This window comes from Centropristis striata, chromosome 13 (assembly GCF_030273125.1).
Source record: "Centropristis striata isolate RG_2023a ecotype Rhode Island chromosome 13, C.striata_1.0, whole genome shotgun sequence".
NCBI classification, from domain to species: domain Eukaryota; kingdom Metazoa; phylum Chordata; class Actinopteri; order Perciformes; family Serranidae; genus Centropristis; species Centropristis striata.
Window position 1 is genome coordinate 17,431,673 of NC_081529.1, and position 19,564 is coordinate 17,451,236.

Below are 19,564 nucleotides of genomic sequence, written 5' to 3' on the forward strand. Positions count from 1 at the left end.
CAAATGTGATACATTTGGTTAGGATGACACCTGCTGGCAAAAGAGCTGCACTTTCTATATACATAGCATTCTCTTTGGGGGGGTTTCACCCCCTTTCATGTACAGCATCAATTACTGCTTGTCATTAAAACACACACACACACACACACACACTAAAGCATAACCCTTTCAAGTTGGAGTACTTATCAGGAACTGTGCATCATGTTCTTGCGAAAACAAAAGGTGGAACTTTAAAACAATAAAACCTCACCATCAACAGCAAGAGGAATTGAAACTTAAGCACACCCAGATCTTTATTTGTTTGACATGAAACAGCATATTTTATGCATTGTATCTAAGGCTGTCAACCTTGTGGCATGCATTGCAAAATGTATTGTAGTCAAATTGGATAAAAACATATTTTATTCCAGCAGGGATATACATTTATAATGAGATCATTCAATATCATATAACATTCAGCTATAATCTACACAAACAAGAAAGTTATTGTTTTGCAGTGAAGTCATGAACAGCTTAAAAAAATCGCTCATAAACTGAATGTAAACGTGGAACTGGCTCTGGACAAATGCATATATTTGAATGTTTGTAGAAATCAGTTCAATGAAAATATTTATCCATCATTTCAACATGTCCCAGCTTCAACAATGCTGTCTTTTTCATGACCTTCTCCCTCCACTTCTGTGTAACCAGGTTGTTGCTTCTGAAACTTCAAGGATGGCCAGTAGCTCTTGCGTCGCTAAAAATAAATTCAAGCACAAAATATATATATTTGATGTGGACATGTATAATTAAAACACCCAGGCAGGTGCAGGACTTATTGAGTGCTCACCTGGATGAGGTAAAGTGGTGATGCGCCAGTAGGATGGTAGTTGATGTAAAGAGCTACCAGTATCAGAGCCAAAAGTAACACCAGTGCAGCTGCTATACCGGCTATCACCCCTGTGTTAGCCATTCCCTCAGTCTTGGTTGAAGAATCTGTCCACACATCTGTATTAAAGATTATTTCCACAATTATATCCCCTCAAGTCTTAACTATAAGACTCTAATACATATTAACCCTTACATACTATCTAAAATTTGACCCGTTCTGATCTTTGATTTTAAGCTTAAAATTTGATGACTTTATACATAAAATCCCAACAGTTCCAGGATGTCCTTGCCATTTTCACTTTCAAAAAAATATGTCTAAATTGTAATGGCTGTTATGTTTTTATGTCTTAGGTAAAACAGGACATTATATTGTAATAATAGATGTTTGTTTTTTTTCCAAAAATGCGTGGTGTAAAACCTAAAATTTACACTCTCCCTGCTATCTGATAGATTAATGAAGAATTTATCACCAATTTATTAATGTCAGATAGGCTATTTATACATCTAAATAGATACACTTATTATGAGGGAATTCTTGGTCTAGTCAAAACTGACCTGGACCATGCTGTGAAGGCATGATATATGAACAGTATGTAAAGGTTAACTCACCGTTGCCAGTCTTAAATATATGTTTGGTCTCATCTGAAAGACGACAGAAAGCAGTCACTCACTCATGCTTAATTCATGGCAAAAACAATGTTATTTAGCATACATTATACTGGATTTTGCATACATTATACTGAGCTGAAAATAGCTCAGCCTCACCGTCACTTTCACAGCCTTTTTGTCGAGGAGTCAGTGTCGTCACATCCTCAGTCTCTGGTGTGATAGAGGAACCAGTTGAGCTGTCACCCCTGGAGTAATCCTCACAGGTTGCATTGCTCTGCCCATATACAAACTACAATGTAAAACATGCAAGAGTCTGAAAAACTGCAAATTATCATTGTCGATGTCCAGCAATACCTCTTCTGAACAGGCGTAGTCCAACCATTCCTGTCTGTGTCTATCCATGCCATCTGAACACCTAAAAACATACAAGATGTTTATTAATAAAGGTTAACACTGCTCCATGTGAACATTTGCACCCAGTGTGAAATCCCACTCACCTCTGCAGTACATTGCACCAGCTACAACCAGAGGTTTGGTTGGATGAGAGGCAGAGTTCACAACTGTCATGCTGCAGGCAGGCTGAGCACAGAGGAAGAGACAAACAAAAGTTTTATTGATTGAGTGTGGATGTAGTCTCACACAGGGCTCAACAATAACAGTTGCCAGGTTGCCATTGACAATAATTTACAGAAATTGGGAAGCAATTTTTGGCCCTTTTCAACATATATAAAATAGGACCAACAAACAGCAAAACGTGCATCCAAAATCCATTTAAAACCAAGTTAAAAGTTTATTTAGTTGCATATGTGATATTCAAATATTGCAGACCAGGAACTAAGGGTAAAACTGCTTTTATTTCTTTTTTTCCACATTTGAATTACATTTATAAGGTAATTAGAAGTGACAAGCATATATTTCCATTTGGCAACGAAAAGCTGATACCAGTCCATCAACCACTTTTAAAAGTTACTGTTGAGCCCTGTAACATATTGGATAGCTGGAACTAAAACTTTAATGATGATGGATAAGGATCACTTACTAGGCAGTGGAGTGAACTCAACAGCGGAGTAGCTGCTGATCTTTGTAGTGTCCACCTCAACCCGGTGGTACTCGTAAATCGTCCGCTCGTCAGCCTCTGAATCAGAATCAGGTTTGTCAGTAGGTTTTCACGTATAATTTGTCTCTTTAATTGGTGCATAACATTAAACATAGTACAGAAAGGAAAATGAAAATCCTGCAAAAGTAAAGAACCATACATATAAAACTGAACAAAATATAAAGAAAATATAAAACATATATGTAAAATATATGTTTTTTAAGAAGAAACTACATGCACAGTGTTTCAAACAAAGAGACTGGAATGTGCAGAACTTCACAATAATATTGTTATTATTATTATAAATAGAATATGTGCTACATACAGAGATAATTCAGAAAAAAACACATTGAGTCAGATTTGTTGGAGAGATATTAAGGATGGCTTCACTTTTTCATGTCTAATACCAAAACCTTGAGTATAAGCTGATACTGATGCCAATCTGATACTGTCTTTTTTCCTCTTTTGTTAATTATGCATTTGTATGGATGCATTTTGCATAACGTAGCCATCTAAAACCACCAACTAATATTCTACATAACCTACAGCATGACTCAACAACACTGCTGCTTCTTTCTATTTAAACTTTTTCCAACAAAGCTGCTCATCTGTGTTAGTCGTGAGACATCTCTCAGTTTATGAAAATGTCACTAAAGTATTTTTAAGCATTTAAATGAAAGTTAGGATTATATCAGATCATACTTTCCCGTTATTCAACCCCGTGATTTGTGCCAGTATGAGACCACTACCGACTAAATACCTGAAGGTTTTCAGATCACTCTCTCGGGTGAATATGTCTTTTTGTATAAATGGACAGGCATAAACATCACTGCTGACCTGGTGATTGAGGAGAAGGTGGTGTGACCATGAAGGCATCAGACAAACCGGCTTTTACTGGATGCTCAGCTGTACCAATCACGTCTAATGACAGCGGTATCTGAAAACAGACAAAACATGGATCACTGATGTGTGCAGCAAAAAAGGAAGAGAACAAGTCTGGAGCACAGAAAAGGAGAGGTGTGTCTCACATCTCTGTAGCTGAACGTAATGGTTCCTGTTTTGTAAAGTGCAGCCTGAAACGTAAAGGCTCCTTCTGACTCTTTTCCTGGGAGTCTGACCCGCTCCCACTGGACCACAAACACCTCACCTGAAGACAGTGAATGTCAAACACGAGTCAGACGAGTCATCAGATAATAATGTTCAAATATCAGGTGCTGCTTACCATTATCCAAGTATTGCACAGTGGATTCTTTCGAAAAACTGGGGTCAAAATTAGCCATTAGAGGGGCGATGTACTGTGTTGCGGTCAGCATACGGTGAGTAATGTCCCCTGTGAAGATAAACCCTGTAAAAAAGGCCAGATGGAAAAATATGTAAGGTTTGAGTATGACTTGCAAAAAACCCATGTCTCTGCTCTGAACATATGCAGGAAAGGTCACTTGAACATCTGTTATAAAATCAAAAAGTACCTCCAGTTGCTATGGTGATCTGCCTCATGTAATGTCCATAAAAAGGAAAGTCAAACGACAGGGCGACCCTCTGCAAAGAGAGAAGACAGAAACAGACAGGCAGAGAGAGAATAGGATGTTTTGATATGGATTTCTATGTCATTTGCAAATAAAGTAAATCAATGAACATGTTGCAGCCTGTTGTTTTCAGGCTTTTAGTTGCTTTTCTGCTACTCAGCTTTTATAGGAGGAGAAAGAGCAGGTTTGCATGGCATTATGAAAGAATAGAGAGACTGCTGCTTAACTGTCCTTGAGTTATAATCCTTAAGGTTTTCATTAAGTCACAACCACATTTTTAAAGCTATTTAGAAGTGGATTATCAATCATGGTTTTTATATCACTTTTACAACTTCAAACACTCTAAATGTAGCTGGTGTGACACACAGGGTATGTTGTCACAGGTAGGGAGCAGCCAGATTTGAACTGGGGACCTCTTGATTTGCAGTCAAATGCTCTACCACTGAGTTATACCCCCATGGCAACAGCTGCTCATAGGAAGCCTGGCAAATTACGATATTAATAAAAATGTTTTGAAGAACTAATATTTAACACAAGGGAGTGCATCAAATATATATATCTACGTATAGTGTGTATGTGTTTTTCTCCTTCACATGAAATCATTGAATGGTCATTTTTATAGACTTACTTATTTAGTTACTCCACCATCTATATGCTCAGGCTTTAAAGTTATAATCCTGATCCTAATCCTAAAGTCAAACCCATATTTCTGATGCTATTTCTTATGGGTGTAACAATACAGATTCAATGATCAACAATCAAATATCATAGGAAAATATCAATATATTATCATCTTTAAGATATGCCTTTATTTTGAAATTTTCCACTAATATTTATTTTTGTTATTTAAAAGAATATAATGGTCTAATTTAAATGTCTGGATGAGCTAAGTAATAACATTATCCAATCACATTCCAGTAGCTTTTTGTGTGTTGATATGAATGTAACTAATTGTTTTAAATTAACACATTATATCCTATTATATCCATCGCAGGCCCCTGAATTGAAAGTATTTATATTATATCGTATCACAATGATGAAACTTGTGATTTACACTCCTACGATTATGGCTGGCAGTTTTTATTATCCATTCAGTCATCACTTCTCCACTCTCCCACTTGATTCAAATGGTCTTCCCACACATGAGGGATTCACAGGAAACATTTCAGCGAGTAATCCAGCGTTGGTGTTTGTACTATTATCTCATTCATATCACCTTCACTGTTTACTATCCTACAGACATATTGGAGCAAACACTCATCACTTATAACCACAAGTGTTGCCAATTCAACCATGACTGAAATGTTATGTCTACATTATCATCAGAGAGAGAGTGGTCTATCAGAAACCCACTGACTTTTTTTGGTGTTCTTATCAATCAACGGTATTGAGTTTTTACAGAAAAATGAGGGGGCACCCGGATTTGAACCGGGGACCTCTTGATCTGCAGTCAAATGCTCTACCACTGAGCTATACCCCCATGCTTCTAATGAATTTTTATTATCATCACCTACTGTTTGTACAAGGATAGTTTGTGTAAACCAGGAAGTCCTGCCTCCACTTCTACAAGCAGCCAATCTGTGAGCAACATTTCTTTCAGCATGCAGTCTGATGCAACTATATTGCAATGATTTTGTTAAGACACAACTTGGCTGTGAAGGAGTGGGTCAGCGAGGTTACCGGGTGTGAACAACTATAAACAGATATTCTGCTTAATACCCGAGAGCCAAAACACCATGATTCACTGTCAAGTCCACATTATCAGTCTCAAATCAATAGAGCAAAAGGGGAAACTGACCTTTCTGTAACCACTGATGAAAATGATAACCCTCAACTGAGGCTTATGCTATTTCATATTATACTAAAAGCACCTGTTTTTTTCTTCTTAGCTTAATCAATTTATAATCTGATGTAAAAACTTTTGCTTTTCCAACACTGTAACCTGGATTAGATGTTTCTATACAGCCAAAGTACTCTGTTTCCACTTGGAGAATCGTCAGCTTTTCTAAGTATACAGGACTTTTTCTTTCCTGTGCCTGATCCACCACATCTTTCCATATTAAAGTGAGCTGTATGTTTTACACAGGTGCCAGGTGTTGGACAATAGAGGTCAAAACTGGGCCGGTGCTGATAGCCTCTGGCAGGCCTGAAGCTCTTGGCATATACCGACATTTCCCAGTCCCTTAGTTTGCGGAGCAGTGTTATCTTATGTTTCACACTGAACACTGTCCTGGCATACTCTCACAAAATGTTAGGGCAACATTTCAGGATTTTTTCTTTTGACAAATGTAGAATCAGTGGTTGGTTGTGTACTATTTGCTGCAGTGATGCACTTTTGCACTCCATTTCAACAAGGGAGTCAACAGGTTTTCATATTGGTGTGTCTGAACATAGAGAACTGACTTGCTGAGCTTCTGTATAGTTTTTCACTAGAGTTCACACAGATAGACCATTGTTAAAACATGTTTTCACAGGAAGGGGGCACCTAGATTTGAACTGGGGACCTCTTGATCTGCAGTCAAATGCTTTACCACTGAGCTATACCCCCTATAACAAGCTCTGCTTATTGATAGACCAATAATTTGATTTTATGCATAAAGTGTTCATGACAACTAATGGATAAAAAAAGAAAGGGGATCTACTGTGTTCACTAAGGTTAGGTCTCACTGACATGAAAGCTACAAATCAGGGTTCTTAAACAGCAGAATTATCCATATCACACCAAGGACACTTTTTTAAAAAATACAGACATATATGTAAGTACAAGACAACATTTAGGGGGCACCCAGATTTGAACTGGGGACCTCTTGATCTGCAGTCAAATGCTCTACCACTGAGCTATACCCCCTATAACATGTGATGTTTATTAACAGGTGGGTAATGTACCATATGGACAATATGTTTCTGAAAAACTAATGCATTGTTGATGATTTTAGGAAGTTTATACACGAGATTTACAGACTCCAAATGTAGCTTTTTATGAAACAGGCTGTGATTGTCACAGGTAGGGGGCACCCAGAGTTGAACTGGGGACCTCTTGATCTGCAGTCAAATGCTCTACCACTGAGCTATACCCCCTATGACAACTGTTTGAATTGTATATTGATAGTCAGGTAAATTATCATAAAGCTAAAATGTATAGAAGTAATTCCACTTATATGTTTGGTCTGGTATGTTCTCAATCACATTAAATAGTGTACCTGTTTACATTGTTGATGACTTCAGAAAGTTCATACAATAATTGTAACACTTTAAATGTAAGTGTGATGAATGCTAAAGATTTCCACAGGGAGGGGGCTCCCAGAGTTGAAATGGGGACCGCTCGATCTGCAGTCAAATGCTCTACCACTGAGTTATACCCCCTATGCTGTCCCACAATGTCCCTCTCTAGATTGATGGACATTGTGGACTTGACCAGTACAAAGATTTAAATGCTGGCATGATCGTATAGCACACTGAACACTATTTCACAATAAGGGGACTCACAGATTTAATGTGCACTAAGATACTCCACAGCTGAGCTACATCCTCTCACCATTTTTTGATTGGTGGTCCAACAGAAATCAGAAAGTAAGAACATGCATGTGTGTGTGAGACTCACCACAGCCTGTTTGTATGAATTTGACAGAATGCCATGGACTCTAACTTGGCCATGCCGGACGTCGTTCATGTCCATCCAGAGTTCCCGTGTCCGCTGGTCTTCTGGACCAAAGCTACACCATGTGTAATACTTCCCAGAATCCTCCTTCCAAACAAGAACAACACAGAGGATCAGAGGTTGTAATGGTGTGACGGCGCTCAGGGAGTGTGTCATACAGCCATCGAGAGTTCACTCTGTATATGGTTAAATCATATGCTGTCATATATTTCTCCAAAGTGAGTGGAAATGAGTATTTCCAAAAGAGGGCAGTGTTTAACTCCAACCAAAACAAATACAACATGTAAAAAGCCAAAAGCATAATAAATGCCACAAATCATTACAATCATAAGAAACACTGTGGTGCAGTGCTCACCACTACACGTGTCATGTTGTCTGGCAGGGTGTTGATGGTGAGTCCTCCGCCCGGGACCGCCCTGCTTATCCTAGCACGGTCTGAAGACGACCTCTGAGCTCTGAGAGGACGACTGTCACCTCCACTTGACTCTTTGTGTTGCTGTGAGATCACTCTGTACCAATTTTCTGTCCAAATTAATGAAAATCAGGTTAGTATGTTGTGCTGGTCATCATGGGATATGATGTAATAAGCGCTTGCATCATTTTCCGATGCCAAATGATGCATTTCCAATTCTTTGAAAAGAAGACATGGGAAAATAAAAGAAAGCACACAAAAGCTTTTTTTTTTTACCCTGGCAGTAGTACCACACACTCTGGAAACATTTCAGATGCCAGTTTTATTACGAATCTTAAGAACAATGTTTACAGTTGTTGCTCAGCAATCATTGCGTTCAGCCAAATGAGAAACTACAATTTGCTTTTGAAATTGTCAGCCTCAACCTTGACAGTGAGAGCCATTGTTGAATGAGGAGAGGAACAATACAAATAACATTTTTTGATGCTCGGAAGGAACTGTCAAGACCTACAAACAATGTAGACCATATTTAGTAAGCAGACTGGGGTAGGTAGGCTTTGTTTTGAAGTTCTGGGTGTTTTAATTGACGGCTTGTCCTTGTTCGAACCCACACATTGAGAGCCACATATTCTTTGTTAATGTTAGGAGTTTATTTTAGCATCACACTGTGATTTTCTATGGAGCATGGAAAATGCATTTCTACTGGTACACGGAGAGTTGGATGTGGACCTATATAGACCTTAGTCCTTGAATAACCTCAGTCATGGACACAGCTGTACATTTGGAGCCAAAATGTATTGACTGAGCTCCCAAGACTAATTCATGTTGATGATATACAAAACTGAGGCAATGCAGGTTTAGAAAGCCTTTTTTACAGGGCTTTATTTGCATTGCATAGTTTGTCATGTTGTCATGAAGACAGTTTGAATCAGCTGGTTGATGGATAATTCATCTATTAAATGTTTAATTATTAAATGTTTTCCTTGTTGTTTTTGGAGAAACAAAGTCTTTGTTTTTTTGCACAGAACTAACAGTGCTGTCTTGTGTAAAATATAATGATCAAAGAATACAGTCTTAATAAATTATTCAGGAACAATGCAATTTCAGCAAAAGTCAAAAGTATATTTGGCTTTCACAAAACAACTCTGCTCCAATCTGTGTTACAAACACGTTTGCTTTTAGAACAAGAGTTTAAAACAGATTTGTTTGTGTTGAAATTGTTCCATACATCCTCTATTTCCACAAGCCAGTTCCTAAAAATTTCATGCATACTCATAAAAAGTCACAACTTTATAATGACAGACAAATGTTTAACATATCTACACATGAGCTATATTTATTTTACAATTTAAAAACAAAGCCATTAAGAAATTGAGGTGACCTTATTTTGGAGATATTTCAAATTATAATGAACAGCATTTGGACTTCAGTTAAACATGACTTTTCCCCAGATTTCTGGCAGTTTGTTTATTATCTAATTTCAAGTTCATGCATCATATCATGGTAAGAATCGGTGGAATAAAGAACCAGTAACAATAGCTTAAAGTCTTAAAATGGTGCAATGCAAGTCCCGTATTCAAGACTGCAAAAAAGCAGTATTAGCATAAAAATATAGGAATCAAAAATTAAAGTCATTATTATGCAAAATGTCTAATTTCAGAATAATATACATCACTAGATTATTATTGTTGCATTCATGTGTGACTATCACTGATGCTGCAGCTCGTAGTTCTCAACTTTATATAGGCCTGCTGGTGGGTAGCTTAATCTATTCAACATAATTTATTAGTTGACTTATATTGTGTATTAATAACATGTATCTGCAATATAAGTAGCATATAAACAGCAAGTTAATGTAGTGGAGTAAAAGTACAATATTGGCCTCCAAAATATTGTGGTGTGGCATAAAATGGAAGTATTTATCAAAGTACAAGTACCTCCAAATTGTATCTAATTAAGTGTGATATTTAGAAGGTGTTTTTTGCCATTTAAAACATCCTCCGTATTCAGTCGTGTTTTTGCTCCGTATTCAGCAAAAACACGACAAAAGCCTGCAGAGATCAGTTATCAAAGTCATTTTGCATAGCATCTTTATCAGGGATGGGCAACTTAAATGCTGCAGGGGACCACAGTTTTTCATCGACACTACCACAGGGCCACATATGGGACAGTGCACTTAACCGGATATGAAAAAACTGCAATTTTAAATATGTTAACAGTGCAGTAACTTAACATATTTCATGCTCAAATGCATATAGTTGTACTGAGGGCTACTTCAAGTGAGGGTGCGGGCCGTATGCGGCCCCCGGGCCTCCAGTTGCCCACCACTGATCTATATCGTTCACCTTTAAAAAAAAATTACGGTAATATGCTGGTTTCTTAGGGACAACACGGTACACGGATGTGACGTCACCTACAAGCCTATATATACCCCGTGTCAACGCTGTCCTTTCGCGGGGTGTCTCTTCTAACCCTAAATTAGGGCGGACTCCTGTACTTAACGTTTACTGTTTTCTGTCTCTGGCTTTCAGTGAACTACGGGATGTCTTTGAAATGGCGCTTGGGGGAAAAAAGCCAGGACAGACACTCCGTCGTGTTCAGCTTCCCGACAGAAACACCGTGACACGCCGTGGTCAGCCTGGCTGCCGTGAAGAGTTAGCCTCTGCTGCTCCGGTGCTTTCATGTCGGGATCTGTTGGTAACTGAGCAGAGTAAAACTGAGTAGGGTGACTCTACCAGATCTTCTAATGGTCCGGTTAGGGAAGCCCACGCTCAAACATCTGTAAACGCTCAATATAGATCCGTGCAAATCATCTCTGTTGTTTGCCTTCTCCCAAACCATGCTAACTCCAGCTCAAAGAGCTAATGGCTAGTTGGCAACAGCGACCCGCCCCCCTCAGCTGCATTCGGAGCATAGACTGTATGATTCAGAGTGACTGAGGCAGAAAGGACTTAAGGTTTTCTTTGTGCTGCAGTACAAAGTGACTTACTTACACTTAAGTGGGTAGCTCTGCTCCCAGCTACCTACTGTTAATTTGGCACCTCAATAATTCTCATGACCGAAACAGGTGCTAATTTAGAGGGTAATCAATTATTTAACCATTAATATTGTGGTTTTTAATTAATGTGAAAAATATCATTCATTCATATTCATGAAATATCGCAAAAAATGTTTGATTGTAGGTGGTGTTGCAGTAATAAGAGAAATCAGTCAAATTAAATACATATTTGTAAATGTATGTGTGTTTTTTGGTGTTTCATGTAATTCTGTACAGGCCTGTTAATAATTCATTTGCAAAATCACAATTGTTTTTCTAAAGTTTTTTGGAGTTTTAGATGGTTGCGATAATGAGATTTTTCAAGGACTTGCTTGGGGAAATGTGAACAAAAATGTGATGTCAATTAATGCTTTGGGATCAATTGTCTCGATTACCTAAGACCTTGTTTTTTGTGTTTAAAAAGATAATTGCCCTATTTGTGCCTATATAAAATGTTCATGTTTGTCATCTTTGAAACCAGGTTTTCATGAGAATGACCCACCTACAGTTGAAAGTAAGTTTGAGAAGCATTTGCCAAGAAAAACCCTTAAATCATCAGTGTCCTGTTCAGTCATTTGTTGACGTCGCCCAGCTCTTGTCTTGCACACCTGATTAAAATAAATTGTAATGACATCCTAACTCATGCAGTGAATTAATGTAATTTATGGGTCATTTTCATTTGGAACAACTTGCTTGTGGCTGATATGCAACATTCTGGGCATTTGCCGTCCCATAAAGATGGTAAATCTGCAACCATACACATTAACGAACATTAAATCTGCATATTCAGCATCGTTAACGTCACCCAGCTCTTGTCTTGCACACCTGCTTCAAATAAGTTAATGTAATTTAAAGGGTGATCTTAATTTGGCAACTAATTTAACAACTTGCTTGTGGCTGAAAAGCACAATTCTGCAGGACAGATCAGCAAGAATCCTCATCTAAAAACTCAACATTGCCCAACTCCCATGCAGTGCATTAATGCTATTTAAGGGCACTCACAAAAGCTAATCAGCAAGAAACCGTTTAGGAATATGAAATCTGCATATTTAGATTATAAGACACTCCTTAACGTTACCCAGCTCTCGTTTTGCTTGCACACCTGATTAAAATAGATTGTAAAGACATCCCAACTCCCCTGCAGTGCATTTGTGTAATTTAAGGCTTATTTTAATTTAAATAAACCACTTGCGGATTGGCAAGAATCCTCCTCTAAGAACATGAAATCTGATGTAGCTTCTAAATGACTTAACGTTGCCCACTCTCTTGCACACCTGATTCAAATAAATTGTAATGACATCCTTACTCCCATGCTGTGCATTAATGTTTTTAAACGCACTTGTCCTCACAAAAAGCTGGATAATCAGCAAGGAACAACATTTATGGATATGAAATCTACATATTTAGCTTCTAAACCGCTCCTTAACATTGCCACGCCTTCGTTTTGCTTGCAGACCTATTTTAATTATGAAACAATTTGTGGCTGGTATGCAGAATTCTGCCAGCACATGTGTGTGTTTAATGCAAAGAATAAAATATCCCAGACTGAGTAGAGACAGGGTGAGGGAAAAGTAATTTAAAGTGTGAGTGCACATTCAATAAAATGTTCAGATAAAACTGGATCTTGAGGTTTTGTGAACCTCAGGTTTGAAATAACTTCAATGAGGGAGGAGGGTGTAGCTCACAGGGGCGTAAAAAACTTGGTTTGATGATAAAAATGAACTCCACCTCAAACCACACTAACATTATAATGCAAGGTGTCTACTGCGTTGTCCTGAAAATGGGTATGAAAAGACGGTGTTCTTTTTTTTTTTTTCAGGTGTTGGACCAGACTGTCCTGCCATCTTCAGCCATTTTATGAATGTTTCCAAGCCTAAGAAGACACCAGAAAACCCCTTTGTGTGCAGACATACTCCGACTCCTCTTCCACTTTTACTAGCCCATCTTAATGAAAAAAATAATTGACAGCTTAATTCCTCTTGTTTGTTTAACAAAAAGCAGTTAAAGCAAGAGGGTCTCGATTCAAATCAAGGATCCTTTCCTAAAAACACATTAAATATTATAAAATCTGACATATTTAGCTTCTAAAGAACTCCTTATGGGTGCCAGCACCCAGTGCAGCTCCCCTTCTGCCAGTGAAATGTTAGTTGACGTTGGTTTGATGCCTGTCCTGAGTGTGGGAGGAGAACACTAGCCTGTTGGTCCCTCAGGTTTGTCCTGTGCCAAACCCCCTGAGTTCAGACTGTGTGGGACATTGGCTGGTGATGCCTGCTTTAAACATCACTCTGCATTCACACAATTATAACACTAATGTCTTCCACAGACGTCAAAACGACAATGCGCCATTTAACAAGTTGCTCAAGTGACAACCCAAATGTCTTGACCTCATAGGGAGCTTACTGTATTTGTTCTTGACTATTTTATTCTCCACCCTTTGATTTAATTAGGTGGTGCGTCAATGCATTCGTGGCAGCTCATATATTAAACCTAGATGTGTGATTGTTGAGTGCCGGAACCGCCCTGTTATGGCATCTATGAGGTAAGAGGAGGATTGGTGTGCGCACAGTCGTTGAGGTCTGCAATGTAGCAGATAAACATATCGGATTTATAAACGCTGGGAGGGGTGCAGGCACGGGATATGAAGCTTCTAATATCCTGTCATCTGTTTCACAGCCAGTAGTATTACAATCACTGGCAGATAATCAAAACAGTGAGATGGGAGTCGTATTGTCTCGGCTGTCCAGGACAAACTGAGAAAAACTCCCTCTCCACTCATCTATTCCCAACACACTGAGCTCTGCTGGGTGCTTTCAAACAATCCTGCAAACTAGTACAGATTGGATTTTTTGAAGTGGGGATGTATGAGATACTTTCCATTGTCAGTGTATTACCTTCCTCCGATGAGGAATTATGTTCGCTCTTCAAATCCACCAGACTCCATACACAAAAACAGCCTTTTTACCTTACAGAAAACAGGAGCTGCTGCTCTACTGCTGCTTCGATTAGGTAGTTTGTTTGGTATTTTAAAGATTTAGTTCGGATTTAGAATTGAAGTAAAATAACTTTGACTGATTTTAATGGTGACATATTTAGAATTTTAAAGTTTTCATACAAAATACATACCTAAATGTAGAGATAATTGAATGTGTATCGTCCATAGATTTAGCAAAACGTTTGTCCTACTTCTTCACAATTTCTTCTTTATATAAAACAAATCCATTGGGAGAGGAGAGCAACAGAATTCCAAAGTGGTGAATCAATATCAAGATGGACCAGGATTTGTTTTGTAGGTCTGCTCTTCTTTAGAAAAATTGCAGGGTGGTGCACACATCATCTAACCCATACCTCCCAGTGCCAGTGTACAAATGGTGTTGGTGAGTCAGAAAGTGAGGATACTATCAGTGGTTAAAGTTGCACAAAGCCGAGGATTGCACAATTCAATATGTTTCAGGGTGTAAAATAAGAGCAACACTGACGCAAAAGATGACACGTACAGTAAAGGACCCGTTGAGGTAAAACAGGAACTACTTTTTATCATGCAATGAAAGAGCAGATGTTCTGGACAAAAAGTGACCTCTGCCTGATTTTTTTTCGGAGCTACAAAACCAGGACATTTAGCTGCCTTTTTCTGTGAGCGGTCAGCCTGAGCGGTCTGAGAGAACACGCCCTTCCTGAGCAGAGGCTGGAGGAGTTGGCATGGACTCCTTAACATCACCCACAATAAACATGCTGCATAGTTCATTTCGAGGCATGCGGTTGAATTGCTGATGTGCAATTCTTTAGTTTAACTCTAGTTTAAATCAGATAATAAAGCCACCCTGACCTTAGAGATTCAAAGTGTGGTTTGTGTTTGAAAACAGACATTACTGAACTACATCACCTCCATTTTTAAACAGCTGACACATCTTATAATGTGGTACATCTCTTAGTATGTATTTTGGCCAGTAAATGAGCTGCTGGTATACTACAGCAACACTCACCATGGTACTAATGCTTTGATTGCAGCCTTGTTTAATAAATAACCCCCAATCTTTAAAACAAAAATACTAATTGAATTTATGACATCCCTAGGAGAGTGCAACAAAGTCACATTTCACAATAAAATTATAGGGTCATTCCAGTTTTGATCAAATCTTGTTAAGAGAACATGAGTACACCGATTTTGCCATTTTCCTTCAGTTAAGGTGAAACCAAATCTTCCAATGCTTAGAAAAGCTGGAATTGTTATTTTTTGCATTTCATTGTCCGATAAGAAAAATAAGAGAAAAGAAGACTGAGTTCACGCCAAAAACCATTCCCCATACAAGCGCTGTTCCAAATTACAACACGATTCAAAGAGCAAGTTGCTCAGCTGTTGGCAAATGACTGGTTTTGTTCTTGCCACTTTAATTTTCCTAAAACACAAGAATGTTTTGCTTATCGCAAGTCAATTTGCACATGCCTTTTATAACATAACAGTCGAACTGAGATCCACAGACAATAACATCCTATCTATGATTCAATCTTACAAAACAATTCTTTTCACTTTGTTTCTCATTTTTCCAGTTTAGCTCCAACATGTCTGGATCGGCTTCAGGCTATTTGTTAAGCAAACTTCTCAGCAGGACAGGAGACGAGAGGCCAAACACTGAGGTCATTGACGGGTACACAATTCATTTTCAGCTTGGGGCTCTGTGTTTTTACAGTCCGGTTCAGATGGTGTAGATGGCTCCCTCAGGAACAAAGTCATTTTTTAAACTGAGCCATGTGTAATGTTGAGTGACACGGCAGATAAGAGCAAATTAGGCGAAGGAAAGGAGGATATGATAGGTTAATACTGTCAGCTGACCCTTTTGTTTTGCTGACCACCTCCTGCACAGTAATGCGAGAAGAGTTCATAAGTAGGGAAAAGGCAGGAGAGGAGTCTGCAGAGAATGACCAGTCAAATTCCTCAGAGCTAGAAATAAATTAGATATGAATATCCTGAACAAACACACCTCCTGCATATCATTCAGCTCGCAAGCCTCTGAACATTTTTCTGCCAAAGTCTAGCAGTGAGGCAAGAAGAAAAACAGTCTAGTCTCAGCCTATATCTAATTTTAAACATGAGACAGGCTGTTTGTGGGTTGTTGTTTAGACTCAGTCGCATGCTTGTGGAATGGGGTATTTTTATTGTACACTTCATTGTAAACTAGGTCATTCACTTTTGTGCGTAAAATAAAAAGGGCATGGCATGCCCATTAGCTGCTCCATAAAGACTAAATAAAGTCTACAACAAGTTGAATTAGCAACAGTTGCATATGCAACATTATCATAAAATGTATAAATAAAAGCATTAACTTTTTCTTTATCTCAATAATAAATGGACAGCTGATTAAGAAAACCATCTGCATACAGAGTTTAATTTTACAGATTACATTTCATACATAATAAATGGAGAGGCTGCAAGACAGACTTGCTTCACCTGTGAACTGAAGCATCTGTGTGACTTTAAAGAGCAGACAGGTGGAAATATTAAAGCAGTGATGATGGAGCTCACCTGTTTGATGTTGAGCCCAAACTCTTGCCAGCTCTGTTTGGAAGAGACAGAGGAACAGTATCACCAAACTGAAACACATGTTGGCCGGAAAAAGACACACACACACACACAAAAAAAATAAAAGCTTTGTCTCAGCTCCTCTCTTCTTCTCCCTCCTCTTCTTCTTCTTCTTCTCTTTGCAAAAACAAGCTTTCTCTGAATCCCTCTTCCACCCGTCACTCTCTTCCTCCGTCCGAATCTCTCTCTACACACCACCCCTGTTTCTAACTACACCCTCTCTCTCCTCCTCAGTGCTGTTCATCCTTAGTCATGATGACACAAAGACACAAAGACACAAGGATCCGCTGATGAGGCTTTGGAGCAGAAATGCTGAGATTTGCACACTTTAAACATCAAATTCACTAATTCACTTATAATATTTACAATTTATTTAATGTGATGCATTTGACTGCATGGGATTTAAACATCCATTCATCTACTGGAGTTTCAGTGTCAGCAGTGTGTATGGCGCCTCCCTCTGTCCAAACCAGCTGTGAGGACAGTGAAAAATGTGACATCTGAGATTAGACATGCTGATCATGATGCTAACAATGCCAGGGCTTAAACCAGTGCTAGTTATGATACTACAAATTCCACTTCAAGTGTGTTTACAACTCCTCAAAACAATGTTTCTCTACTTCTTAACAACAACATCCTTCTGTGGCCCACGTGGAACAGAAAAGTCTCTTTGCTGCAGTTTAATTTCCAACGGTTATGTAAAAGCCTTGTTTTTTTATGGCAAGTAAAACTGACACAAAAGCTAGCTTTACAAGCCCCGTGGCTGACTCCACCACCTCGCTCAGCCACCACTTTCATCATTTCTATCTGCTCTGAATGCTAACATGGCAAAAAATAAATAAAAAAGGCAGCTGAGCGTTTATTGGCTTCACAGCTGGAAATGCAATCAGTAGCTACCCCATACCACAATGTCCAACAGAAATACAGCCAACAGGGTGCATAACAGCAATGTTGCAATGTGTATTTTCATGCTGGTTGGAATAACTATCATTTTCACATCATTTATGTTAATCTATTTTGTGAAAATTATATTTTACATACTGAGCACAGGATCACTTGTTCTTTCATGTATTGCACTGATGAGGTGAATCCAGATATAAGACAAAATCTTCAAAAAGAGATGGTTAGTTGGAAATAATTAAACTATGTTCAAATAGTGAATGTTCCTTAGATTTCGTGAGATACCAGTGTTATAGTAATCTCGATACATGCAGTATTAGAAGTGTTGGAATCTTTAAACAAAAGTTACATTCCTGCAAAGTAATCATAGTAGAGATCAGAAGCAGCATGTCAATTGATAAGAATTAAATTGACAATGTTTTACATAATATTTTTGTATTCCTATCCATTACTTTAAATTAGTAAAACATATCTTGGGGCTGAAATGTGTCTATGAGAATAGGCCTTCATTTTTTGACAGAAAATGAATCAGACATGTTTGTGTGCTCTAGCTTAGCTGCAATGTCAAACTAAAAAAAACATTTAAAAAGAAAACACCCCTGGGAATTTAGACAGACATTGATATAGAAAGGAGGAAACCTCGCGATAGCATACAGTACTTTATCTCAAGTTCTTGGAAAGGCTAGAGAATGATTTGAATAACTGAGAAGGTCAGGGCTTATAGTGTAAACATCCAGAGGGGACAGCTCCTCATCTGGAACATATTAACTTGATGAACCTGCCTAGGAGCAGCAGGACCAACCCCATTATACTGTGATGCTTTACTGGACATGTCGCTGTCAAACCTCTTATATTATATCATATTACATTCACAGGGCTAACCTGGCCAGACTGGTTCAAGATGATAGAAAGGCAACAGTAACTCAAATAACCACTCATTATAACCAAGGTCTGCAGAAGAGCATCTCTGAACAAACAACACGTCCAACCATGAAGCAGATTGGCAACAAATAAAATTGGCCTGAGTCATTTTTTTTCAGGTTTCTCAGAAAACACAAAAAAATGGTGGCTAGCGTCATTCTCCCAATGATGCTTGGTTTAGGCAAAAAAATATATATAATTTTTGTAGGGAGAAAAAAATGACATTGGCCATTATTTTAGGAAGGTGATGTAATCATGGCTCTCCCTTAAGAGACAATTTAAGAACCTCCAGAAAATATTGATTTGATTGATTAATTTGATGAGAGATTAATAACAGAAAAGTAAGAATATATACATAAATACATAACACACTTGTTTCTATTTGCAAATATTTTGAATTTAGTTTTGTTTGAACTAATTTTAATGTGCCTCCTTTGTTATTTTCTGTCAAAATGTCGAGTACAGACTGGTTTAGACTATGGTTGGAGCACAATTCTAACTTTTATCACTAATTAATTAACGAAGACAAAGAAGGTGACAAAGAGCCCAAAATTGTTATTTTAACCCATACCATAATCTTTCCAGAAACCTATCCAAGTCACATTTGTACCTACCACATTTCTTACCAGTTCTTTAGATTCACTTTGGAATTAAAGATTAAGATTTCACTTATGTTTCCACTAGTGCACCGATATGGAAACCTGTTTTACTTAATTTAGCTAGTTCATCGAATCCTTACCAACTGACGCAGTCATTTTAATCAAAACCACGATCTTTAACTAATCTACTGCCATAACTTTAAAGGGTATGGCAGGCGCAGTCGAATTACGTCATCCTTCCGATAATGTCGTCAGATTGAAACAGTTATAAACAATATATTTGTCTTATAATTTGGAGGATTTCTATTCTTTGTTTAAGGTGACTGTTAACAGCGCGGTAATGTTACGTGTAGTCACAAGT

The 19,564-nt window shown here is 38.2% G+C and overlaps 1 protein-coding gene and 5 non-coding genes across 7 annotated transcripts; all 6 read right to left on the minus strand.

Moving 5' to 3' along the window:
• Positions 1–309: 309 nt before the first annotated feature.
• On the minus strand, positions 310–19,488 carry LOC131983571 (plexin domain-containing protein 1-like). Of its 2 annotated transcripts, XM_059348305.1 has the most exons (15): positions 19,344–19,488; positions 16,727–16,759; positions 8,115–8,281; positions 7,703–7,846; positions 4,045–4,114; positions 3,798–3,920; positions 3,604–3,722; positions 3,413–3,512; positions 2,519–2,614; positions 1,977–2,058; positions 1,834–1,894; positions 1,636–1,753; positions 1,480–1,512; positions 830–987; positions 310–736 (listed from the first exon to the last, which is right to left on the minus strand). In XM_059348305.1, the coding sequence occupies exons 1-15, from the start codon at positions 19,357–19,359 to the stop codon at positions 623–625; spliced, it is 1,434 nt and encodes a 477-aa protein (XP_059204288.1). In that variant the 5' UTR covers positions 19,360–19,488; the 3' UTR covers positions 310–622. The 2 variants fall into 2 exon arrangements, with proteins under 2 accessions (XP_059204288.1, XP_059204287.1); XM_059348304.1 differs by lacking the exon at positions 19,344–19,488 and having other exon boundaries at positions 16,727–16,805.
• Positions 4,487–4,558, minus strand: trnac-gca (transfer RNA cysteine (anticodon GCA)). The gene has a single exon. It is a non-coding gene; the product is annotated as a tRNA-Cys (tRNA).
• On the minus strand, positions 5,510–5,581 carry trnac-gca (transfer RNA cysteine (anticodon GCA)). The gene has a single exon. It is a non-coding gene; the product is annotated as a tRNA-Cys (tRNA).
• trnac-gca (transfer RNA cysteine (anticodon GCA)) lies at positions 6,578–6,649 on the minus strand. The gene has a single exon. It is a non-coding gene; the product is annotated as a tRNA-Cys (tRNA).
• On the minus strand, positions 6,878–6,949 carry trnac-gca (transfer RNA cysteine (anticodon GCA)). The gene has a single exon. It is a non-coding gene; the product is annotated as a tRNA-Cys (tRNA).
• trnac-gca (transfer RNA cysteine (anticodon GCA)) lies at positions 7,108–7,179 on the minus strand. The gene has a single exon. It is a non-coding gene; the product is annotated as a tRNA-Cys (tRNA).
• Positions 19,489–19,564: the final 76 nt, after the last annotated feature.